General features: G+C 43.8%; 1 protein-coding gene across 2 annotated transcripts; it reads left to right on the forward strand.

Annotated features, from left to right (window-relative positions):
- The first annotated feature begins 13485 nt into the window (after positions 1–13485).
- On the forward strand, positions 13486–18405 carry LOC112241020 (zinc finger protein 227). Of its 2 annotated transcripts, XM_042315956.1 has the most exons (8): positions 13486–13558; positions 14379–14441; positions 14599–14838; positions 15282–15368; positions 15797–15880; positions 17081–17217; positions 17375–17608; positions 17809–18405. In XM_042315956.1, exons 1-8 carry the CDS (start codon positions 13525–13527, stop codon positions 18250–18252), a joined length of 1323 nt encoding a protein of 440 aa, XP_042171890.1. In that variant the 5' UTR covers positions 13486–13524; the 3' UTR covers positions 18253–18405. The 2 variants fall into 2 exon arrangements, with proteins under 2 accessions (XP_042171890.1, XP_042171891.1); XM_042315957.1 differs by lacking the exon at positions 14379–14441 and having other exon boundaries at positions 13491–13558.
- The last annotated feature ends 2814 nt before the right edge of the window (positions 18406–21219 follow it).

A 21219-nucleotide genomic window follows, 5' to 3' on the forward strand; every position in this document is an offset into this window, starting at 1 on the left:
CTGTTTTCAGGCTAGTCTGTTCATCACTACTGTCTGTTTTCAGGCTAGTCTGTTCATCACTACTGTCTGTTTTCAGGCTAGTCTGTCTACTGTCTGTTTTCAGGCTAGTCTGTTCATCACTACTGTCTGTTTTCAGTCAGGCTAGTCTGTTCATCACTACTGTCTGTTTTCAGTCAGGCTAGTCTGTTCATCACTACTGTCTGTTTTCAGGCTAGTCTGTTCATCACTACGGTCTGTTTTTCAGGCTAGTCTGTTCATCACTACTGTCTGTTTTTCAGGCTAGTCTGTTCATCACTACTGTCTGTTTTCAGTCAGGCTAGTCTGTTCATCACTACTGTCTGTTTTCAGGCTAGTCTGTTCATCACTACTGTCTGTTTTCAGTCAGGCTAGTCTGTTCATCACTACTGTCTGTTTTCAGGCTAGTCTGTTCACTACTGTCTGTTTTACTGTCTGTTTTCAGTCAGGCTAGTCTGTTCATCACTACTGTCTGTTTTCAGGCTAGTCTGTTCATCACTACTGTCTGTTTTTCAGGCTAGTCTGTTCATCACTACTGTCTGTTTTCAGGCTAGTCTGTTCATCACTACTGTCTGTTTTCAGTCAGGCTAGTCTGTTCATCACTACTGTCTGTTTTCAGGCAGGTTCATCACTACTGTCTGTTTTTTTCAGGCTAGTCTGTTCATCACTACTGTCTGTTTTCAGGCTAGTCTGTTCATCACTACTGTCTGTTTTTCAGGCTAGTCTGTTCATCACTACTGTCTGTTTTCAGGCTAGTCTGTTCATCACTACGGTCTGTTTTCAGGTTTTCAGGCTAGTCTGTTCATCACTACTGTCTGTTTTCAGGCTAGTCTGTTCATCACTACTGTCTGTTTTCACTACTGTCTGTCAGGCTAGTCTGTTCATCACTACTGTCTGTTTTCAGTCAGGCTAGTCTGTTCATCACTACTGTCTGTTTTCAGGCTAGTCTGTTCATCACTACGTCTGTCTGTCTTTTTCAGGCTAGTCTGTTCATCACTACTGTCTGTTTCAGTCAGGCTAGTCTGTTCATCACTACTGTCTGTTTTCAGGCTAGTCTGTTCATCACTACTGTCTGTTTTCTGTCAGGCTAGTCTATTCATCACTGCTGTCTGTGTTCAGGCTAGTCTGTTCATCACTACTGTCTGTTTTCAGGCTAGTCTGTTCATCACTACTGTCTGTTTTCAGTCAGGCTAGTCTGTTCATCACTACTGTCTGTTTTCAGTCAGGCTAGTCTGTTCATCACTACGGTCTGTTTTCAGGCTAGTCTGTTCATCACTACTGTCTGTTTTCAGGCTAGTCTGTTCATCACTACTGTCTGTTTTCAGGCTAGTCTGTTCATCACTACTGTCTGTTTTCAGGCTAGTCTGTTCATCAGTTTTCAGGCTAGTCTGTTCATCACTACTGTCTGTTTTCAGGCTAGTCTGTTCATCACTACTGTCTGTTTTCAGTCAGGCTAGTCTGTTCATCACTACTGTTTTCAGGTCTGTGTTTCAGGCTAGTCTGTTCATCACTACTGTCTGTTTTCAGTCAGGCTAGTCTGTTCATCACTACTGTCTGTTTTCAGTCAGGCTAGTCTGTTCATCACTACTGTCTGTTTTCAGGCTAGTCTGTTCATCACTACGGTCTGTTTTCAGGCTAGTCTGTTCATCACTACGGTCTGTTTTCAGGCTAGTCTGTTCATCACTACGGTCTGTTTTCAGTCAGGCTAGTCTGTTCATCACTACTGTCTGTTTTCAGTCAGGCTAGTCTGTTCATCACTACGGTCTGTTTTCAGGCTAGTCTGTTCATCACTACGGTCTGTTTTCAGGCTAGTCTATTCATCACTACTGTCTGTTTTCAGTCAGGCTAGTCTATTCATCACTACGGTCTGTTTTCAGGCTAGTCTGTTCATCACTACTGTCTGTTTTCAGTCAGGCTAGTCTGTTCATCACTACGGTCTGTTTACAGTCAGGCTAGTCTGTTCATCAGGTCTGTTTTCAGTCAGGCTAGTCTGTTCATCACTACTGTCTGTTTTTCAGGCTAGTCTGTTCATCACTACTGTCTGTTTTCAGGCTAGTCTGTTCATCACTACGGTCTGTTTTTCAGGCTAGTCTGTTCATCACTACGGTCTGTTTTTCAGGCTAGTCTGTTCATCACTACGGTCTGTCTGTCTGTTCATTACGGTCTGTTTTCAGTCAGGCTAGTCTGTTCATCACTACTGGTCTGTTTTCAGGCTAGTCTGTTCATCACTACTGTCTGTTTTCAGGCTAGTCTGTTCATCACTACTGTCTGTTTTCAGGCTAGTCTGTTCATCACTACTGTCTGTTTTCAGTCAGGCTAGTCTGTTCATCACTACTGTCTGTTTTCAGGCTAGTCTGTTCATCACTACGTTCTGTTTTCAGTCAGCTACTGTCTGTTTTCAGGCTAGTTCATCACTACTGTCTGTTTTCAGTCAGTCTGCTAGTCTGTTCATCACTACTGTCTGTTTTTCAGGCTAGTCTGTTCATCACTACTGTCTGTTTTTCAGGCTAGTCTGTTCATCACTACGGTCTGTTTTCAGGCTAGTCTGTTCATCACTACTGTCTGTCTTTTCAGTCAGGCTAGTCTGTTCATCACTACTGTCTGTCTGTTTTCAGTCAGGCTAGTCTGTTCATCACTACTGTCTGTTTTCATCACTAGTCTGTTCATCACTACTGTCTGTTTTCAGTCAGGCTAGTCTGTTCATCACTACTGTCTGTTTTTCAGGCTAGTCTGTTCATCACTACTGTCTGTTTTTCAGGCTAGTCTGTTCATCACTACGGTCTGTTTTCAGGCTAGTCTGTTCATCACTCACAGTCTGTTTTCAGGCTAGTCTGTTCATCACTACTGTCTGGTCTGTTTTCAGGCTAGTCTGTTCATCACTACTGTCTGTCTGTCTTTTCAGTTTTCAGGCTAGTCTGTTCATCACTACTGTCTGTTTTTCAGGCTAGTCTGTTCATCACTACGGTCTGTTTTCAGGCTAGTCTATTCATCACTACGGTCTGTTTTCAGGCTAGTCTGTTCAGTCTGTTTTTTCAGGCTAGTCTATTCATCACTACGGTCTGTTTTCAGGCTAGTCTATTCATCACTACGGTCTGTTTTTCAGGCTAGTCTGTTCATCACTACGGTCTGTTTTTCAGGCTAGTCTGTCTGTCTTTCATCACTACTGTCTGTTTTCAGGCTAGTCTGTTCATCACTACTGTCTGTTTTCAGTCAGGCTAGTCTGTTCATCACTACTGTCTGTTTTCAGGCTAGTCTGTTCATCACTACTGTCTGTTTTCAGGCTAGTCTGTTCATCACTACGGTCTGTTTTCAGGCTAGTCTGTTCATCACTACTGTCTGTTTTCAGTCAGGCTAGTCTGTTCATCACTACTGTCTGTTTTCAGGCTAGTCTGTTCATCACTACGGTCTGTTTTCAGTCAGGCTAGTCTGTTCATCACTACTGTCTGTTTTCTGTCTGTTTCACTACTGTCTGTTTTCAGGCTAGTCTGTTCATCACTACTGTCTGTTTTTTCAGGCTAGTCTGTTCATCACTACTGTCTGTTTTCAGGCTAGTCTGTTCATCACTACTGTCTGTCTTTTTTCAGGCTAGTCTGTTCATCACTACTGTCTGTTTTCAGGCTAGTCTGTTCATCACTACTGTCTGTCTAGTCTTTTCAGTTTTCAGGCTAGTCTGTTCATCACTACTGTCTGTTTTCAGGCTAGTCTGTTCATCACTACGGTCTGTCTGTCTTTTCACTACTGTCTGTCAGGCTAGTCTGTTCATCACTACTGTCTGTTTTCAGGCTAGTCTGTTCATCACTACTGTCTGTTTTCAGTCAGGCTAGTCTGTTCATCACTACTGTCTGTCTGTTTTCAGGCTAGTCTGTTCATCACTACTGTCTGTTTTCAGTCAGGCTAGTCTGTTCATCACTACTGTCTGTTTTCAGGCTAGTCTGTTCATCACTACTGTCTGTTTTCAGTCAGGCTAGTCTGTTCATCACTACTGTCTGTTTTCAGGCTAGTCTGTTCATCACTACGGTCTGTCTAGTCTGTTCATTTTCTGTTTTCAGGCTAGTCTGTTCATCACTACTGTCTGTTTTCAGGCTAGTCTGTTCATCACTACTGTCTGTTTTCAGTCAGGCTAGTCTGTTCATCACTACTGTCTGTTTTCAGGCTAGTCTGTTCATCACTACGGTCTGTTTTCAGGCTAGTCTGTTCATCACTACTGTCTGTTTTCAGTCAGGCTAGTCTATTCATCACTACTGTCTGTTTTCAGGCTAGTCTATTCATCACTACTGTCTGTTTTCAGGCTAGTCTGTTCATCACTACTGTCTGTTTTCAGTCAGGCTAGTCTGTTCATCACTACTGTCTGTTTTTCAGGTTCATCACTAGTCTGTCTTTTCACGGTCTGTTTTCAGGCTAGTCTGTTCATCACTACTGTCTGTTTTTTCAGGCTAGTCTGTTCATCACTACTGTCTGTTTTCAGGCTAGTCTGTTCATCACTACGGTCTGTTTTCAGGCTAGTCTGTTCATCACTGTCTGTTTTCAGGCTAGTCTGTTCATCACTTGTCTGTTTTCAGGCTAGTCTGTTCATCACTACTGTCTGTTTTCAGTCAGGCTAGTCTGTTCATCACTACTGTCTGTTTTCAGTCAGGCTAGTCTGTTCATCACTACTGTCTGTTTTCAGTCAGGCTAGTCTGTTCATCACTACGGTCTGTTTTCAGGCTAGTCTGTTCATCACTACGGTCTGTTTTCAGTCAGGCTAGTCTGTTCATCACTACTGTCTGTTTTCAGTCAGGCTAGTCTGTTCATCACTACTGTCTGTTTTCAGTCAGGCTAGTCTATTCATCACTACGGTCTGTGTCAGGCTTCTGTTCATCACAGGTCTGTTTTCAGGCTAGTCTGTTCATCACTACTGTCTGTTTTCAGTCAGGCTAGTCTGTTCATCACTACTGTCTGTTTTCAGGCTAGTCTGTTCATCACTACGGTCTGTTTTCAGTCAGGCTAGTCTGTTCATCACTACGGTCTGTTTTCAGGCTAGTCTATTCATCACTACGGTCTGTTTTCAGGCTAGTCTATTCATCACTACGGTCTGTTTTCAGGCTAGTCTGTTCATCACTACGGTCTGTTTTCAGGCTAGTCTGTTCATCACTACGGTCTGTTTTCAGGCTAGTCTGTTCATCACTACGGTCTGTTTTCAGGCTAGTCTATTCATCACTACGGTCTGTTTTCAGGCTAGTCTGTTCATCACTACTACGGTCTGTTTTCTGTTTTCAGGCTAGTCTGTTCATCACTACGGTCTGTTTTCAGTCAGGCTAGTCTGTTCATCACTACGGTCTGTTTTCAGGTCAGGCTAGTCTGTTCATCACTACGGTCTGTTTTCAGGCTAGTCTATTCATCACTACGTTCTGTTTTCAGGCTAGTCTATTCATCACTACGGTCTGTTTTCAGGCTAGTCTATTCATCACTACGGTCTGTTTTCAGGCTAGTCTATTCATCACTACGGTCTGTTTTCAGGCTAGTCTATTCATCACTACGGTCTGTTTTCAGTCAGGCTAGTCTGTTCATCACTACTGTCTGTTTTCAGGCTAGTCTGTTCATCACTACTGTCTGTTTTCAGTCAGGCTAGTCTGTTCATCACTACTGTCTGTTTTCAGGCTAGTCTGTTCATCACTACGGTCTGTTTTCAGGCTAGTCTGTTCATCACTACGGTCTGTTTTCAGTCAGGCTAGTCTGTTCATCACTACTCTGGTCTGTTTTCAGTCAGGCTAGTCTGTTCATCACTACTGTCTGTTTTCATCAGGCTAGTCTGTTCATCACTACTGTCTGTTTTTCAGGCTAGTCTGTTCATCACTACTGTCTGTTTTCAGGCTAGTCTGTTCATCACTACGGTCTGTTTTCAGGCTAGTCTGTTCATCACTACGGTCTGTTTTTCAGGCTAGTCTGTTCATCACTACTGTCTGTTTTCAGGCTAGTCTGTTCATCACTACTGTCTGTTTTTCAGGCTAGTCTGTTCATCACTACTGTCTGTTTTCAGGCTAGTCTGTTCATCACTAGGTCTGTTTTCAGTCTAGTCTGTTCATCACTACTGTCTGTTTTCAGTCAGGCTAGTCTGTTCATCACTACTGTCTGTTTTCAGGCTAGTCTGTTCATCACTACTGTCTGTTTTCAGGCTAGTCTATTCATCACTACTGTCTGTTTTCAGGCTAGTCTGTTCATCACTACTGTCTGTTTTCAGTCAGGCTAGTCTGTTCATCACTACTGTCTGTTTTCAGGCTAGTCTGTTCATCACTACGGTCTGTTTTCAGTCAGGCTAGTCTGTTCATCACTACTGTCTGTTTTCAGGCTAGTCTGTTCATCACTACTGTCTGTTTTCAGTCAGGCTAGTCTGTTCATCACTACTGTCTGTTTTCAGGCTAGTCTGTTCATCACTACGGTCTGTTTTCAGTCAGGCTAGTCTATTCATCACTACTGTCTGTTTTCAGGCTAGTCTGTTCATCACTACTGTCTGTTTTTCAGGCTAGTCTGTTCATCACTACTGTCTGTTTTCAGGCTAGTCTGTTCATCACTACGGTCTGTTTTCAGGCTAGTCTGTTCATCACTACTGTCTGTTTTCAGGCTAGTCTGTTCATCACTACTGTCTGTTTTTCAGGCTAGTCTGTTCATCACTACTGTCTGTTTTCAGTCAGGCTAGTCTGTTCATCACTACTGTCTGTTTTCAGTCAGGCTAGTCTGTTCATCACTACTGTCTGTTTTCAGGCTAGTCTGTTCATCACTACGGTCTGTTTTCAGTCAGGCTAGTCTGTTCATCACTACGGTCTGTTTTTCAGTCAGGCTAGTCTGTTCATCACTACTGTCTGTTTTCAGGCTAGTCTGTTCATCACTACTGTCTGTTTTCAGTCAGGCTAGTCTGTTCATCACTACTGTCTGTTTTCAGGCTAGTCTGTTCATCACTACTGTCTGTTTTCAGTCAGGCTAGTCTGTTCATCACTACTGTCTGTTTTCAGTCAGGCTAGTCTGTTCATCACTACTGTCTGTTTTCAGTCAGGCTAGTCTGTTCATCACTACTGTCTGTTTTCAGGCTAGTCTGTTCATCACTACTGTCTGTTTTCAGGCTAGTCTGTTCATCACTACTGTCTGTTTTCAGGCTAGTCTGTTCATCACTACTGTCTGTTTTCAGTCAGGCTAGTCTGTTCATCACTACTGTCTGTTTTCAGTCAGGCTAGTCTGTTCATCACTACTGTCTGTTTTCAGTCAGGCTAGTCTGTTCATCACTACTGTCTGTTTTCAGGCTAGTCTGTTCATCACTACGGTCTGTTTTCAGTCAGGCTAGTCTGTTCATCACTACTGTCTGTTTTCAGGCTAGTCTGTTCATCACTACTGTCTGTTTTCAGTCAGGCTAGTCTGTTCATCACTACGGTCTGTTTTCAGGCTAGTCTGTTCATCACTACTGTCTGTTTTCAGGCTAGTCTGTTCATCACTACTGTCTGTTTTCAGTCAGGCTAGTCTGTTCATCACTACTGTCTGTTTTTCAGGCTAGTCTGTTCATCACTACGGTCTGTTTTCAGGCTAGTCTGTCTGTTTTCAGGCTAGTCTGTTCATCACTACTGTCTGTTTTTTCAGGCTAGTCTGTTCATCACTGTCTGTTTTTCAGGGTCTGTTTTCAGGCTAGTCTGTTCATCACTACTGTCTGTTTTCAGTCAGGCTAGTCTGTTCATCACTACGGTCTGTTTCAGTCAGGCTAGTCTGTTCATCACTACGGTCTGTTTTCAGGCTAGTCTGTTCATCACTACGGTCTGTTTTCACTCAGTCTGTTTTTTCAGGGCTAGTCTGTTTCACTACTGTCTGTTTTCAGGCTAGTCTGTTCATCACTACGGTCTGTTTTCAGTCAGGCTAGTCTGTTCATCACTACGGTCTGTTTTCAGTCAGGCTAGTCTGTTCATCACTACGGTCTGTTTTTCAGGCTAGTCTGTTCATCACTACGGTCTGTTTTCAGGCTAGTCTGTTCATCACTACGGTCTGTTTTCAGGCTAGTCTGTTCATCACTACGGTCTGTTTTTCAGGCTAGTCTGTTCATCACTACTGTCTGTTTTCAGGCTAGTCTGTTCATCACTACTGTCTGTTTTCAGGCTAGTCTGTTCATCACTACTGTCTGTTTTTCAGGCTAGTCTGTTCATCACTACGGTCTGTTTTTCAGGCTAGTCTGTTCATCACTACGGTCTGTTTTCAGTCAGGCTAGTCTGTTCATCACTACGGTCTGTTTTCAGTCAGGCTAGTCTGTTCATCACTACGGTCTGTTTTCAGTCAGGCTAGTCTGTTCAGTCTGTTTTCAGGCTAGTCTGTTCATCACTACGGTCTGTTTTCAGGCTAGTCTGTTCATCACTACTGTCTGTTTTTCAGGCTAGTCTGTTCATCACTACTGTCTGTTTTCAGGCTAGTCTGTTCATCACTACTGTCTGTCAGGCTAGTCTGTTCATCACTACTGTCTGTTTTTCAGGCTAGTCTGTTCATCACTACTGTCTGTTTTCAGGCTCAGGCTAGTCTGTTCATCACTACTGTCTGTTTTCAGGCTAGTCTGTTCATCACTACTGTCTGTCTTTTTCAGGCTAGTCTGTTCATCACTACTGTCTGTTTTCAGGCTAGTCTGTTCATCACTACTGTCTGTTTTCAGGCTAGTCTGTTCATCACTACTGTCTGTTTTCAGGCTAGTCTGTTCATCACTACTGTCTGTTTTCAGGCTAGTCTGTTCATCACTACTGTCTGTTTTCAGTCAGGCTAGTCTGTTCATCACTACTGTCTGTTTTCAGTCAGGCTAGTCTGTTCATCACTACTGTCTGTTTTCAGGCTAGTCTGTTCATCACTACTGTCTGTTTTCAGTCAGGCTAGTCTGTTCATCACTACTGTCTGTTTTCAGGCTAGTCTGTTCATCACTACGGTCTGTTTTCAGGCTAGTCTGTTCATCACTACGGTCTGTTTTCAGTCAGGCTAGTCTGTTCATCACTACGGTCTGTTTTCAGGCTAGTCTGTTCATCACTACGGTCTGTTTTCAGGCTAGTCTGTTCATCACTACTGTCTGTTTTTCAGGCTAGTCTGTTCATCACTACTGTCTGTTTTCAGGCTAGTCTGTTCATCACTACTGTCTGTTTTCAGGCTAGTCTGTTCATCACTACGGTCTGTTTTCAGGCTAGTCTGTTCATCACTACTGTCTGTTTTCAGTCAGGCTAGTCTGTTCATCACTACTGTCTGTTTTCAGGCTAGTCTGTTCATCACTACGGTCTGTTTTCAGTCAGGCTAGTCTATTCATCACTACTGTCTGTTTTCAGGCTAGTCTATTCATCACTACTGTCTGTTTTCAGGCTAGTCTGTTCATCACTACTGTCTGTTTTCAGTCAGGCTAGTCTGTTCATCACTACTGTCTGTTTTCAGGCTAGTCTGTTCATCACTACTGTCTGTTTTCAGTCAGGCTAGTCTGTTCATCACTACTGTCTGTTTTCAGGCTAGTCTGTTCATCACTACTGTCTGTTTTCAGTCAGGCTAGTCTGTTCATCACTACTGTCTGTTTTTTTCAGGCTAGTCTGTTCATCACTACTGTCTGTTTTTCAGGCTAGTCTATTCATCACTACTGTCTGTTTTCAGGCTAGTCTGTTCATCACTACTGTCTGTTTTCAGTCAGGCTAGTCTGTTCATCACTACTGTCTGTTTTCAGGCTAGTCTGTTCATCACTACGGTCTGTTTTCAGTCAGGCTAGTCTATTCATCACTACTGTCTGTTTTCAGGCTAGTCTGTTCATCACTACTGTCTGTTTTCTGTCAGGCTAGTCTATTCATCACTGCTGTCTGTGTTCAGGCTAGTCTGTTCATCACTACGGTCTGTTTTCAGGCTAGTCTGTTCATCACTACTGTCTGTTTTCAGGCTAGTCTGTTCATCACTACTGTCTGTTTTCAGGCTAGTCTGTTCATCACTACTGTCTGTTTTCAGTCAGGCTAGTCTGTTCATCACTACTGTCTGTTTTCAGTCAGGCTAGTCTGTTCATCACTACTGTCTGTTTTCAGGCTAGTCTATTCATCACTACGGTCTGTTTTCAGTCAGGCTAGTCTGTTCATCACTACGGTCTGTTTACAGTCAGGCTAGTCTGTTCATCACTACTGTCTGTTTTCAGGCTAGTCTGTTCATCACTACTGTCTGTTTTCTGTCAGGCTAGTCTATTCATCACTGCTGTCTGTGTTCAGGCTAGTCTGTTCATCACTACTGTCTGTTTTCAGGCTAGTCTGTTCATCACTACTGTCTGTTTTCAGTCAGGCTAGTCTGTTCATCACTACTGTCTGTTTTCAGTCAGGCTAGTCTGTTCATCACACGGTCTGTTTTCAGGCTAGTCTGTTTTACAGTCTGTTTTCAGGCTAGTCTGTTCATCACTACTGTCTGTTTTCAGGCTAGTCTGTTCATCACTACGGTCTGTTTTCAGTCAGGCTAGTCTGTTCATCACTACTGTCTGTTTTCAGTCAGGCTAGTCTGTTCATCACTACTGTCTGTTTTTCAGGCTAGTCTGTTCATCACTGCTGTCTGTGTTCAGGCTAGTCTGTTCATCACTACTGTCTGTTTTCAGGCTAGTCTGTTCATCACTACTGTCTGTTTTCAGTCAGGCTAGTCTGTTCATCACTACTGTCTGTTTTCAGTCAGGCTAGTCTATTCATCACTACGGTCTGTTTTCAGGCTAGTCTATTCATCACTACGGTCTGTTTTCAGGCTAGTCTGTTCATCACTACTGTCTGTTTTCAGTCAGGCTAGTCTGTTCATCACTACTGTCTGTTTTCAGTCAGGCTAGTCTATTCATCACTACGGTCTGTTTTCAGGCTAGTCTGTTCATCACTACGGTCTGTTTTCAGGCTAGTCTATTCACCACTACTGTCTGTTTTCAGTCAGGCTAGTCTGTTCATCACAACGGTCTGTTTTCAGGCTAGTCTATTCACCACGACTGTCTGTTTTCAGTCAGGCTAGTCTGTTCATCACTACGGTCTGTTTACAGTCAGGCTAGTCTGTTCATCACTACGGTCTGTTTTCAGGCTAGTCTATTCATCACTACGGTCTGTTTTCAGGCTAGTCTGTTCATCACTACTGTCTGTTTTCAGGCTAGTCTGTTCATCACTACGGTCTGTTTTCAGTCAGGCTAGTCTGTTCATCACTACGGTCTGTTTTCAGTCAGGCTAGTCTGTTCATCACTACGGTCTGTTTTCAGGCAGGCTAGTCTGTTCATCACTACGGTCTGTTTTCAGGCAGGCTAGTCTATTCATCACTACGGTCTGTTTTCAGGCTAGTCTGTTCATCACTACGGTCTGTTTTCAGTCAGGCTAGTCTGTTCATCACTACTGTCTGTTTTCAGGCTAGTCTGTTCATCACTACTGTCTGTTTTCAGTCAGGCTAGTCTGTTCATCACTACTGTCTGTTTTCAGTCAGGCTAGTCTGTTCATCACTACGGTCTGTTTTCAGTCAGGCTAGTCTGTTCATCACTACGGTCTGTTTTCAGTCAGGCTAGTCTGTTCATCACTACGGTCTGTTTTTCAGGCTAGTCTGTTCATCACTACGGTCTGTTTTCAGGCTAGTCTGTTCATCACTACGGTCTGTTTTCAGGCTAGTCTGTTCATCACTACTGTCTGTTTTCAGGCTAGTCTGTTCATCACTACTGTCTGTTTTCAGGCTAGTCTGTTCATCACTACTGTCTGTTTTCAGTCAGGCTAGTCTGTTCATCACTACTGTCTGTTTTCAGTCAGGCTAGTCTGTTCATCACTACTGTCTGTTTTCAGTCAGGCTAGTCTGTTCATCACTACTGTCTGTTTTCAGTCAGGCTAGTCTGTTCATCACTACTGTCTGTTTTCAGTCAGGCTAGTCTGTTCATCACTACTGTCTGTTTTCAGGCTAGTCTGTTCATCACTACGGTCTGTTTTCAGGCTAGTCTGTTCATTTCTGTTTTCAGGCTAGTCTGTTCATCACTACTGTCTGTTTTCAGGCTAGTCTGTTCATCACTACTGTCTGTTTTCAGTCAGGCTAGTCTGTTCATCACTACTGTCTGTTTTCAGTCAGGCTAGTCTGTTCATCACTACTGTCTGTTTTCAGTCAGGCTAGTCTGTTCATCACTACGGTCTGTTTTCAGGCTAGTCTGTTCATCACTACAGGCTAGTCTGTTTTCAGTCTGTTTTCAGGCTAGTCTGTTCATCACTACGGTCTGTTTTCAGGCTAGTCTGTTCATCACACGGTCTGTTTTCAGGCTAGTCTGTTCATCACTAGTCGGTCTGTTTTCAGTCAGGCTAGTCTGTTCATCACTACTGTCTGTTTTCAGTCAGGCTAGTCTGTTCATCACTACGTCTGTCAGGCTGTCTGTTTTCAGGCTAGTCTGTTCATCACTACTGTCTGTTTTCAGTCAGGCTAGTCTGTTCATCACTACTGTCTGTTTTCAGTCAGGCTAGTCTGTTCATCACTACTGTCTGTTTTCAGGCTAGTCTGTTCATCACTACTGTCTGTTTTCAGTCAGGCTAGTCTGTTCATCACTACGGTCTGTTTTCAGTCAGGCTAGTCTGTTCATCACTACGGTCTGTTTTCAGTCAGGCTAGTCTGTTCATCACTACGGTCTGTTTTCAGTCAGGCTAGTCTGTTCATCACTACGGTCTGTTTTCAGTCAGGCTAGTCTGTTCATCACTACAGTCTGTTTACAGTCAGGCTAGTCTGTTCATCACTACAGTCTGTTTTCAGGCTAGTCTATTCATCACTACGGTCTGTTTTCAGGCTAGTCTGTTCATCACTACGGTCTGTTTTCAGGCTAGTCTGTTCATCACTACGGTCTGTTTTCAGTCAGGCTAGTCTGTTCATCACTACGGTCTGTTTTCAGGCTAGTCTGTTCATCACTACTGTCTGTTTTCAGTCAGGCTAGTCTGTTCATCACTACGGTCTGTTTTCAGGCTAGTCTGTTCATCACTACGGTCTGTTTTCAGGCTAGTCTGTTCATCACTACGGTCTGTTTTCAGTCAGGCTAGTCTGTTCATCACTACGGTCTGTTTTCAGTCAGGCTAGTCTGTTCATCACTACGGTCTGTTTTCAGTCAGGCTAGTCTGTTCATCACTACGGTCTGTTTTCAGTCAGGCTAGTCTGTTCATCACTACGGTCTGTTTTCAGGCTAGTCTGTTCATCACTACGGTCTGTTTTCAGGCTAGTCTGTTCATCACTACGGTCTGTTTTCAGGCTAGTCTGTTCATCACTACTGTCTGTCTTTTCTACTGTCTGTTTTCAGGCTAGTCTATTCATCACTACGGTCTGTTTTCAGGCTAGTCTATTCATCACTACGGTCTGTTTTCAGGCTAGTCTGTTCATCACTACTGTCTGTTTTCAGGCTAGTCTGTTCATCACTACGGTCTGTTTTCAGTCAGGCTAGTCTGTTCATCACTACGGTCTGTTTTCAGGCAGGCTAGTCTATTCATCACTACTGGCTGTTTTCAGTACTGTATCTTGTGTTCTCCACCAGGGCGTAACGTTGTGAAAGTGGACATGGATGAGGAGGAAGGAGAAGCAGTGAAGTCGGGTGAGTAGAGAGTCCTCTGGGTAGTAGTACATTAGAGTCCTCTGGGTAGTAGTGGTACAGTAGAGTCCTCTGGGTAGTAGCGGTACGGTAGAGTCCTCTGGGTAGTAGCGGTACGGTAGAGTCCTCTGGGTAGTAGCGGTACGGTAGAGTCCTCTGGGTAGTAGCGGTACGGTAGAGTCCTCTGGGTAGTAGCGGTACGGTAGAGTCCTCTGGGTAGTAGCGGTACGGTAGAGTCCTCTGGGTAGTAGCGGTACGGTAGAGTCCTCTGGGTAGTAGCGGTACGGTAGAGTCCTCTGGGTAGTAGCGGTACGGTAGAGTCCTCTGGGTAGTAGCGGTACGGTAGAGTCCTCTGGGTAGTAGCGGTACGGTAGAGTCCTCTGGGTAGTAGCGGTACGGTAGAGTCCTCTGGGTAGTAGCGGTACGGTAGAGTCCTCTGGGTAGTTGCGGTACGGTAGAGTCCTCTGGGTAGTAGCGGTACGGTAGAGTCCTCTGGGTAGTAGTGGTACGGTAGCTAGCTAGAATGGGGTGGGAGGGAGTCCTCTGGGTAGTAGCAGGACAGTAGCTAGCTGGAATGGGGTGGGAGAGAGTCCTCTGGGAAGTAGGAGGACAGTAGCTAGCTGGAATGGGGTGGGATGAGGGGAGTCCTCTGTGCTCCTAACCTTCTGCACTCATTATTGTACACTCCTAGTTACCCATGTCTATATCAAACACTGATTGACAGAAATAATAAACATCAGCAGACACTCAGGCCCCCGTTGCCTGTTATAGAGGTTCTGATGGATATTATCGGTTCTTTTCATGTGAATCTGTATTTTAACAGGGCTTTCTATTGTTAAAAGAGATGCAGAGGAGGAGGGAGGTGGCGGGGAGGAGACCAACTCCGGTAATCACAGACCACAATAACCATTCATGGGGATGATAAAAAGCTTTGGTTGTATCCACTTTGATAGTTTATAGTGTTTACGTAAGAGAACATTGATCTTAAAGAGATACACACGGTCCCCGACCGTATTTAACCTGTAGTGTTGTCACGGAAACAGGAGGGGGCGCCAACTCGGACTCAGACAGTTCAGACGGGGAGAATGAACAGAGTTGGAACGCTCAGAGTGCAGTGGAGAAGCCACACCCTTGCTCCCAGTGTGGCAAGACCTTCATCACCGTGGGGAGCCTGAAGAGGCACACACAGACTCACAGCGGAGAGAAACCCCATCGGTGCTCCGTCTGCGGGAAATGTTTCTCACGCTCAGACGACATGAAGAGACACCTCACCATCCACACAGGTTATTGTGAACAATTAATATTTTTCAGTATTTGGCAAAGACTATTACTAGATAGAATATAGCTGTAAGCAGCCATAGTGGTGCTCAAGCCTTATTGCACCACCATTATGTTTAGATTACAAAATGTTGGAATCGATATACAGTGGGGCAAAAAAAGTATTTAGTCAGCCACCAATTGTGCAAGTTCTCCCACTTAAAAAGATGAGAGAGGCCTGTAATTTTCATCATAGGTACACTTCAACTATGACAGACAAAATGAGAAAAGAAATCCAGAAAATCACATTGTAGGATTTTTTTATGAATTTATTTGCAAGTTATGGTGGAAAATAAGTATTTGGTAACCTACAAACAAGCAAGATTTCTGGCTTAGATGACAAAATGTTGGAATCGATATATATGGATGCTCTTGATCGACTTTATCAGTACCTCTAACTCATCCCTAGGAGAGAGGGTGAGCCACGTCTGTCACCAGTGTGGGAAGACTTTCACCAGTCTGGGAGGGCTGAAGAAACACCAGATGACCCACACAGGTGTAGTGGCTCCTTCTTCCAGGTGTATAGAGGATGATGTCATGGGATGTTTGTTGATGATCAGGGCGCGGCAGCGTAGCCTAGTGGTTAGGGCGTTGGGCCAGTAACCCGAAATGGTTGCTGGATAGAATCCCCTGAGCTGACAAGGTCAAAATCTGTCGTTCTGCCTCTGAACAAGGTAGTTTAACCCACTGTTCCCCGGTAGGCCGTCATTGTAAATAAGAATTTGTTCTTAACTGACTTGCCTAATTAAATTAAATAAAAATACATGATGTTAATGATATGACGTAATGTATTATAACAGATATTGATATTATAATTGCCTACAAATGTTATCAGTGTCTCAACTCTCTTTGATTGGGCCTCAATGTGTTTTTTAAAATCTGTTATTTGTGACATTGAAACGTGTCTGTCCATCTATTTATCAGGAGAGAAGCCGTTCCAGTGTTCCGAGTGTGGGAAAGGTTTCACTGCGCAGGGTAACCTCAAGATCCACCAGCGCATCCACACAGGTCAGTTATATAATACATGTGCCGTTTTACCTCTCAGGTTTATATCTCTCAGAAAGACACTCAACGTTTTGTACCGGCTTTTAAATGAACATGTGTTCATCTTGTTTCTGTCTTCCATGTCATTGGTATTTGTGTTCATCTTGTTTCTGTCTTCCATGTCATTGGTATTTTGTTCATCTTGTTTCTGTCTTCCATGTCATTGGTATTTGTGTTCATCTTGTTTCTGTCTTCCATGTCATTGGTATTTGTGTTCATCTTGTTTCTGTCTTCCATGTCATTGGTATTTGTGTTCATCTTGTTTCTGTCTTCCATGTCATTGGTATGTGTTCTGAGTAGAGTTCTCATTCTCAGCCCGACGGTTTCAGGCTTGCCATGCTGTGTTAAAGGGGGGGGGGACTATGGAAGTCTGCCCACCTTTTCAGCCCACTACGTTTCTCTCTCAGCCGCAGTAACAGCCAGGATTCCAGTATTGGCTGGGCCAGAGACATTTGTGGCCATGATGAAACTTTTGGGAAAAAGTCAAGGGGTTGTGAATTCTTTCTGATGTACAGACAGCGATTTAAGTTGAATAAAATCTCATTGACTGATTATCAGACAAGACACAGGCTTTTGGTTGGGAGGAGGACAGGCTGCCATGCCAGAGAAGAGCAGAATCTACTTGTTAGGCTACATAACACGCTGGCAAAATGCTCTGATCACTTAATATATGAGCAAACTGGAATCAAGTTACTCACTTGGCTAACATTTCCCGGCCTAATTGTTGTCCAATATCCAAACGAACATTCAGCAAATAAAAAAAAATCTGCCATTTTAGTTAATTGATTTATCAAGACTAGTCACCCACACTTTTCTTAAAGCAATGTGGTGGCGCTGTCCCAATCAAGTCAGTGCTGAAATTATCATTTAGGTGACCACACACACACACGACTATTGCTTTAAATTAGTATAACGGTTGGATATGACATTGGGAGTTTCAGTATAAGCAAGTGTTTGATACATGCCTTCAATTGCATTAGCTTTTTTTATTGCATTTTTCTTCTTTTTTTTACATGAAGTTGATTATAACTAAGCGCAGAGAAACTCCCCTATCTGTTTCTTCGTCCCCTCACTCCGCTGCCGCCCGCTTCTGCAACGTTGTTCTCAACCCCAGTTTGAATCAATATAAACTTTATTTAAAAAATGAAGTTATTCTATTCACAGGGGAGAAACCGTACCAGTGCTCCCAGTGTCAGAAAAGCTTCTCCCGGCTGGCCCACTATAAAGACCACCAGCAGACTCACCGGGAGGAGAAACCGTACCACTGCAATGACTGTGGGAAAAGCTTCTCCTACTTCAAGGTTCGTTGTTGTTTTACGGTCTTAATTTATCTATTTACTCCTCGTCTGCTGTTTAGATTTTATCTTTTTCACGGTTTATTGATTTTATGTATGGGAAGCACTTTGCACTGCATTTTGTTGTAAGTAATGATCTAAATAAAGTTTGTTTTGATACAAGTCGCTCAAGTGCCACCAGATGATCCACAAAGGGGAGAACCTCCACCACTGCTCCGTATGTGGTAAAGGGTTCGCCATCCGCGGCAACCTGAAGACCCATCTGCAGACACACACCAAGGAGAAACCACACCAATGCTCAGAGTGCGGGAAACGGTTCTCCCGAGCCCACGACCTGAAGAAACACAAGCTGCTCCACACGGGGCAGAAGACCTACCACATTTGCCAGTGTGGCAAGGTGCGTGTCAATTAAAGTTACCTTATGTAGCTTTGTGTACGAACCAACAGTTTTCAGATAGAAATGCGAGTTATAGATTTTCCATTCTCTTTGAAAGCAAGTCTTATAAGCTGTAGATCCTTTATATGTGCGATATTTCTCTGTTTCCCCTCTTTCATTTTTGTTTTTGTGTCTTTTTGTTTATCTGTCTCCAATCTAAGAGCTTCACGGAGCTGGGGAACCTGCGGACCCACCAGAGAACCCACACCGGAGAGAAACCATTCTGCTGTTCCTTCTGCGGCCGAACCTTCTTGCGTGCTGGAGACCTGAAGAGCCACCAGCGGACACACACCGGAGAGAAACCATTCATCTGCGCCATATGTGGGACCAGTTTCGCCCAATCTGGCAACCTGAAAGTGCATCAGATCACACACACTAAAGAGAGGCCGTACCCTTGTACTGTCTGTGATAAGGGGTTCACCACACCGGGGAGTCTGAAGCTACACATGAGGACGCACACAGGGGAGCGGCCTTTCCTGTGTAGCGCATGTGGGAAAGGGTTCACGGCGTCAGGGCAGCTGAAGAGGCACCAAGAGTGTCACATGAGAGACACTGTCCAATCATCTCCTAGTGAAGACACAGGGGTGGCGGTGGCTTCAAAATAAAAGTCCTCTCTAAGCGGACTACGAAATAAGAGTACTGGAAACGTGCCAATGTGTGTCTGAACTGTGATCATGATGGGAGGTTTTACTGCTTCATGATGTCCCTAATGGGACACCATTCCATGTGGGCTCTGGTCAAACAGGACACCCTTCACTCTCGTCAAATGGGACACCATTCACTATGGGCTCTGGTCAAATGGGACACCATTCACTCTGGGCTCTGGTCAAATGAGACACCATTCACTCTGGGCTCTGGTCAAATGGGACACCATTCACTCTGGGCTCTGGTCAAATGAGACACCATTCACTATGGGCTCTGGTCAAATGGGACACCATTCACTATGGGCTCTGGTCAAATGGGACACCATTCACTCTGGGCTCTGGTCAAATGGGACACCATTCACTCTGGGCTCTGGTCAAATGAGACACCATTCACTATGGGCTCTGGTCAAATGAGCTCTGGTCAAATGAGACACCATTCACTCTGGGCTCTGGTCAAATGAGACACCATTCACTATGGGCTCTGGTCAAATGGGACACCATTCACTTTGGCTGGTCAAAAGGACTCTGTGAGGATTAGAAGACTGGTCAAAAGGACTGTGAGGATTAGAAGACTAGTCAAAAGGACTCTGTGAGGATTAGAAGACTGTCAAAAGGACTCTGTGAGGATTAGAAGACTGGTCAAAAGGACTCTGAGGATTAGAAGACTGGTCAAAAGGACTGAGGATTAGAAGAGTGGTCAAAAGGACTCTGTGAGGATTAGAAGACTGGTCAAAAGGACTGTGAGGATTAGAAGACTGGTCAAAAGGTCTTTCTGAGGATTAGAAGATTGGTCAAAAGGACTCTGTGAGGATTAGAAGACTGGTCAAAAGGACTGTGAGGATTAGAAGACTAGTCAAAAGGACTGTGAGGATTAGAAGACTAGTCAAAAGGACTCTGTGAGGATTAGAAGACTGGTCAAAAGGACTGTGAGGATTAGAAGACTGGTCAAAAGGACTGTGAGGATTAGAAGATTGACCAAAAGGACTCTGTGAGGATTAGAAGACTAGTCAAAAGGACTCTGTGAGGATTAGAAGACTGGTCAAAAGGACTGTGAGGATTAGAAGACTGGTCAAAAGGACTCTGTGAGGATTAGAAGACTGGTCAAAAGGACTCTGTGAGGATTAGAAGACTGGTCAAAAGGACTCTGTGAGGATTAGAAGACTGGTCAAAAGGACTCTGTGAGGATTAGAAGACTAGTCAAAAGGACTCTGTGAGGATTAGAAGACTGGTCAAAAGGACTCTGTGAGGATTAGAAGACTGGTCAAAAGGACTCTGTGAGGATTAGAAGACTGGTCAAAAGGACTCTGTGAGGATTAGAAGACTAGTCAAAAGGACTCTGTGAGGATTAGAAGACTGGTCAAAAGGACTCTGTGAGGATTAGAAGACTGGTCAAAAGGACTCTGTGAGGATTAGAAGACTGGTCAAAAGGACTCTGTGAGGATTAGAAGACTAGTCAAAAGGACTCTGTGAGGATTAGAAGACTGGTCAAAAGGACTGTGAGGATTAGAAGACTGGTCAAAAGGACTCTGTGAGGATTAGAAGACTGGTCAAAAGGACTCTGTGAGGATTAGAAGACTGGTCAAAAGGACTCTGTGAGGATTAGAAGACTAGTCAAAAGGACTGTGAGGATTAGAAGACTAGTCAAAAGGACTCTGTGAGGATTAGAAGACTGGTCAAAAGGACTCTGTGAGGATTAGAAGACTGGTCAAAAGGACTCTGTGAGGATTAGAAGACTGGTCAAAAGGACTCTGTGAGGATTAGAAGACTGGTCAAAAGGACTGTGAGGATTAGAAGACTGGTCAAAAGGACTCTGTGAGGATTAGAAGACTGGTCAAAAGGACTCTGTGAGGATTAGAAGACTGGTCAAAAGGACTCTGTGAGGATTAGAAGACTAGTCAAAAGGACTCTGTGAGGATTAGAAGACTGGTCAAAAGGACTCTGTGAGGATTAGAAGACTGGTCAAAAGGACTCTGTGAGGATTAGAAGACTGGTCAAAAGGACTCTGTGAGGATTAGAAGACTGGTCAAAAGGACTCTGTGAGGATTAGAAGACTAGTCAAAAGGACTCTGTGAGGATTAGAAGACTAGTCAAAAGGACTCTGTGAGGATTAGAAGACTGGTCAAAAGGACTAAGGGAGTAGGGACACCATTCAGGACCTACACTATTCCTCCCTTTTGCAGGACGTCAGTTGTTTACTCTGTGAGCTCAAATATGAGCTTTATAAAGTGTCACAGAATGTGATGTTTGACAAGAAATTGTTAATCTGAGTCCTGAATGACACCCAATTTAGTGCACTACGTTTGACCAGGGCTTATAGGGTTCTGGCTAAAAGTAGTGCACTATATAATAGGGAATAGGGTGCCATTTGGGACCCTGGTCTTAATGGTAAAATGTCATCCATCCATTTAGAATGTACACGATCTGATATTGATCATATAACATGGTTCCCAAATGGCACCCTATTCCCTATATAGTGCACTAATGTTGATCAGAGCCTAAAGTAGTGCACTATATAGGGAATAGGGTGCCATTAGGGACACAAAAAAGTGTATAGTATACTACAGTACTAATGAACACATTCTCTGGTAAACACAGTTTACTGATTTTTGTATCTTTTATTATCTGAGTGTTGATCTGATTTTAATAAATAACATCTATTCTACTAATGCGTTTCATCCTGTGAAAACTCAGTTTGAAATAATTAAGTTCCCCTGTCGTCCTGTAGGTGGTGCTATTGAGTCGCATTCACAATGCAGTCCGTAGTTTCCCCTGTCGTCCTGTAGGTGGTGCTATTGAGTCGCATTCACAACGCAGCCAGTGAAGTTTGTTTTTAGCCCATAGCGCTCTGTAGTGCACTGTACAGGGAATAGTGTGCCATTTGTTATGTAGCCTTAGTCCCTCCCTTTAGTGTCACACTAAAGTGTGTTT

This window comes from Oncorhynchus tshawytscha, unplaced genomic scaffold (genome assembly GCF_018296145.1).
Source record: "Oncorhynchus tshawytscha isolate Ot180627B unplaced genomic scaffold, Otsh_v2.0 Un_scaffold_8217_pilon_pilon, whole genome shotgun sequence".
Taxonomy (NCBI): Eukaryota; Metazoa; Chordata; class Actinopteri; order Salmoniformes; family Salmonidae; genus Oncorhynchus; species Oncorhynchus tshawytscha.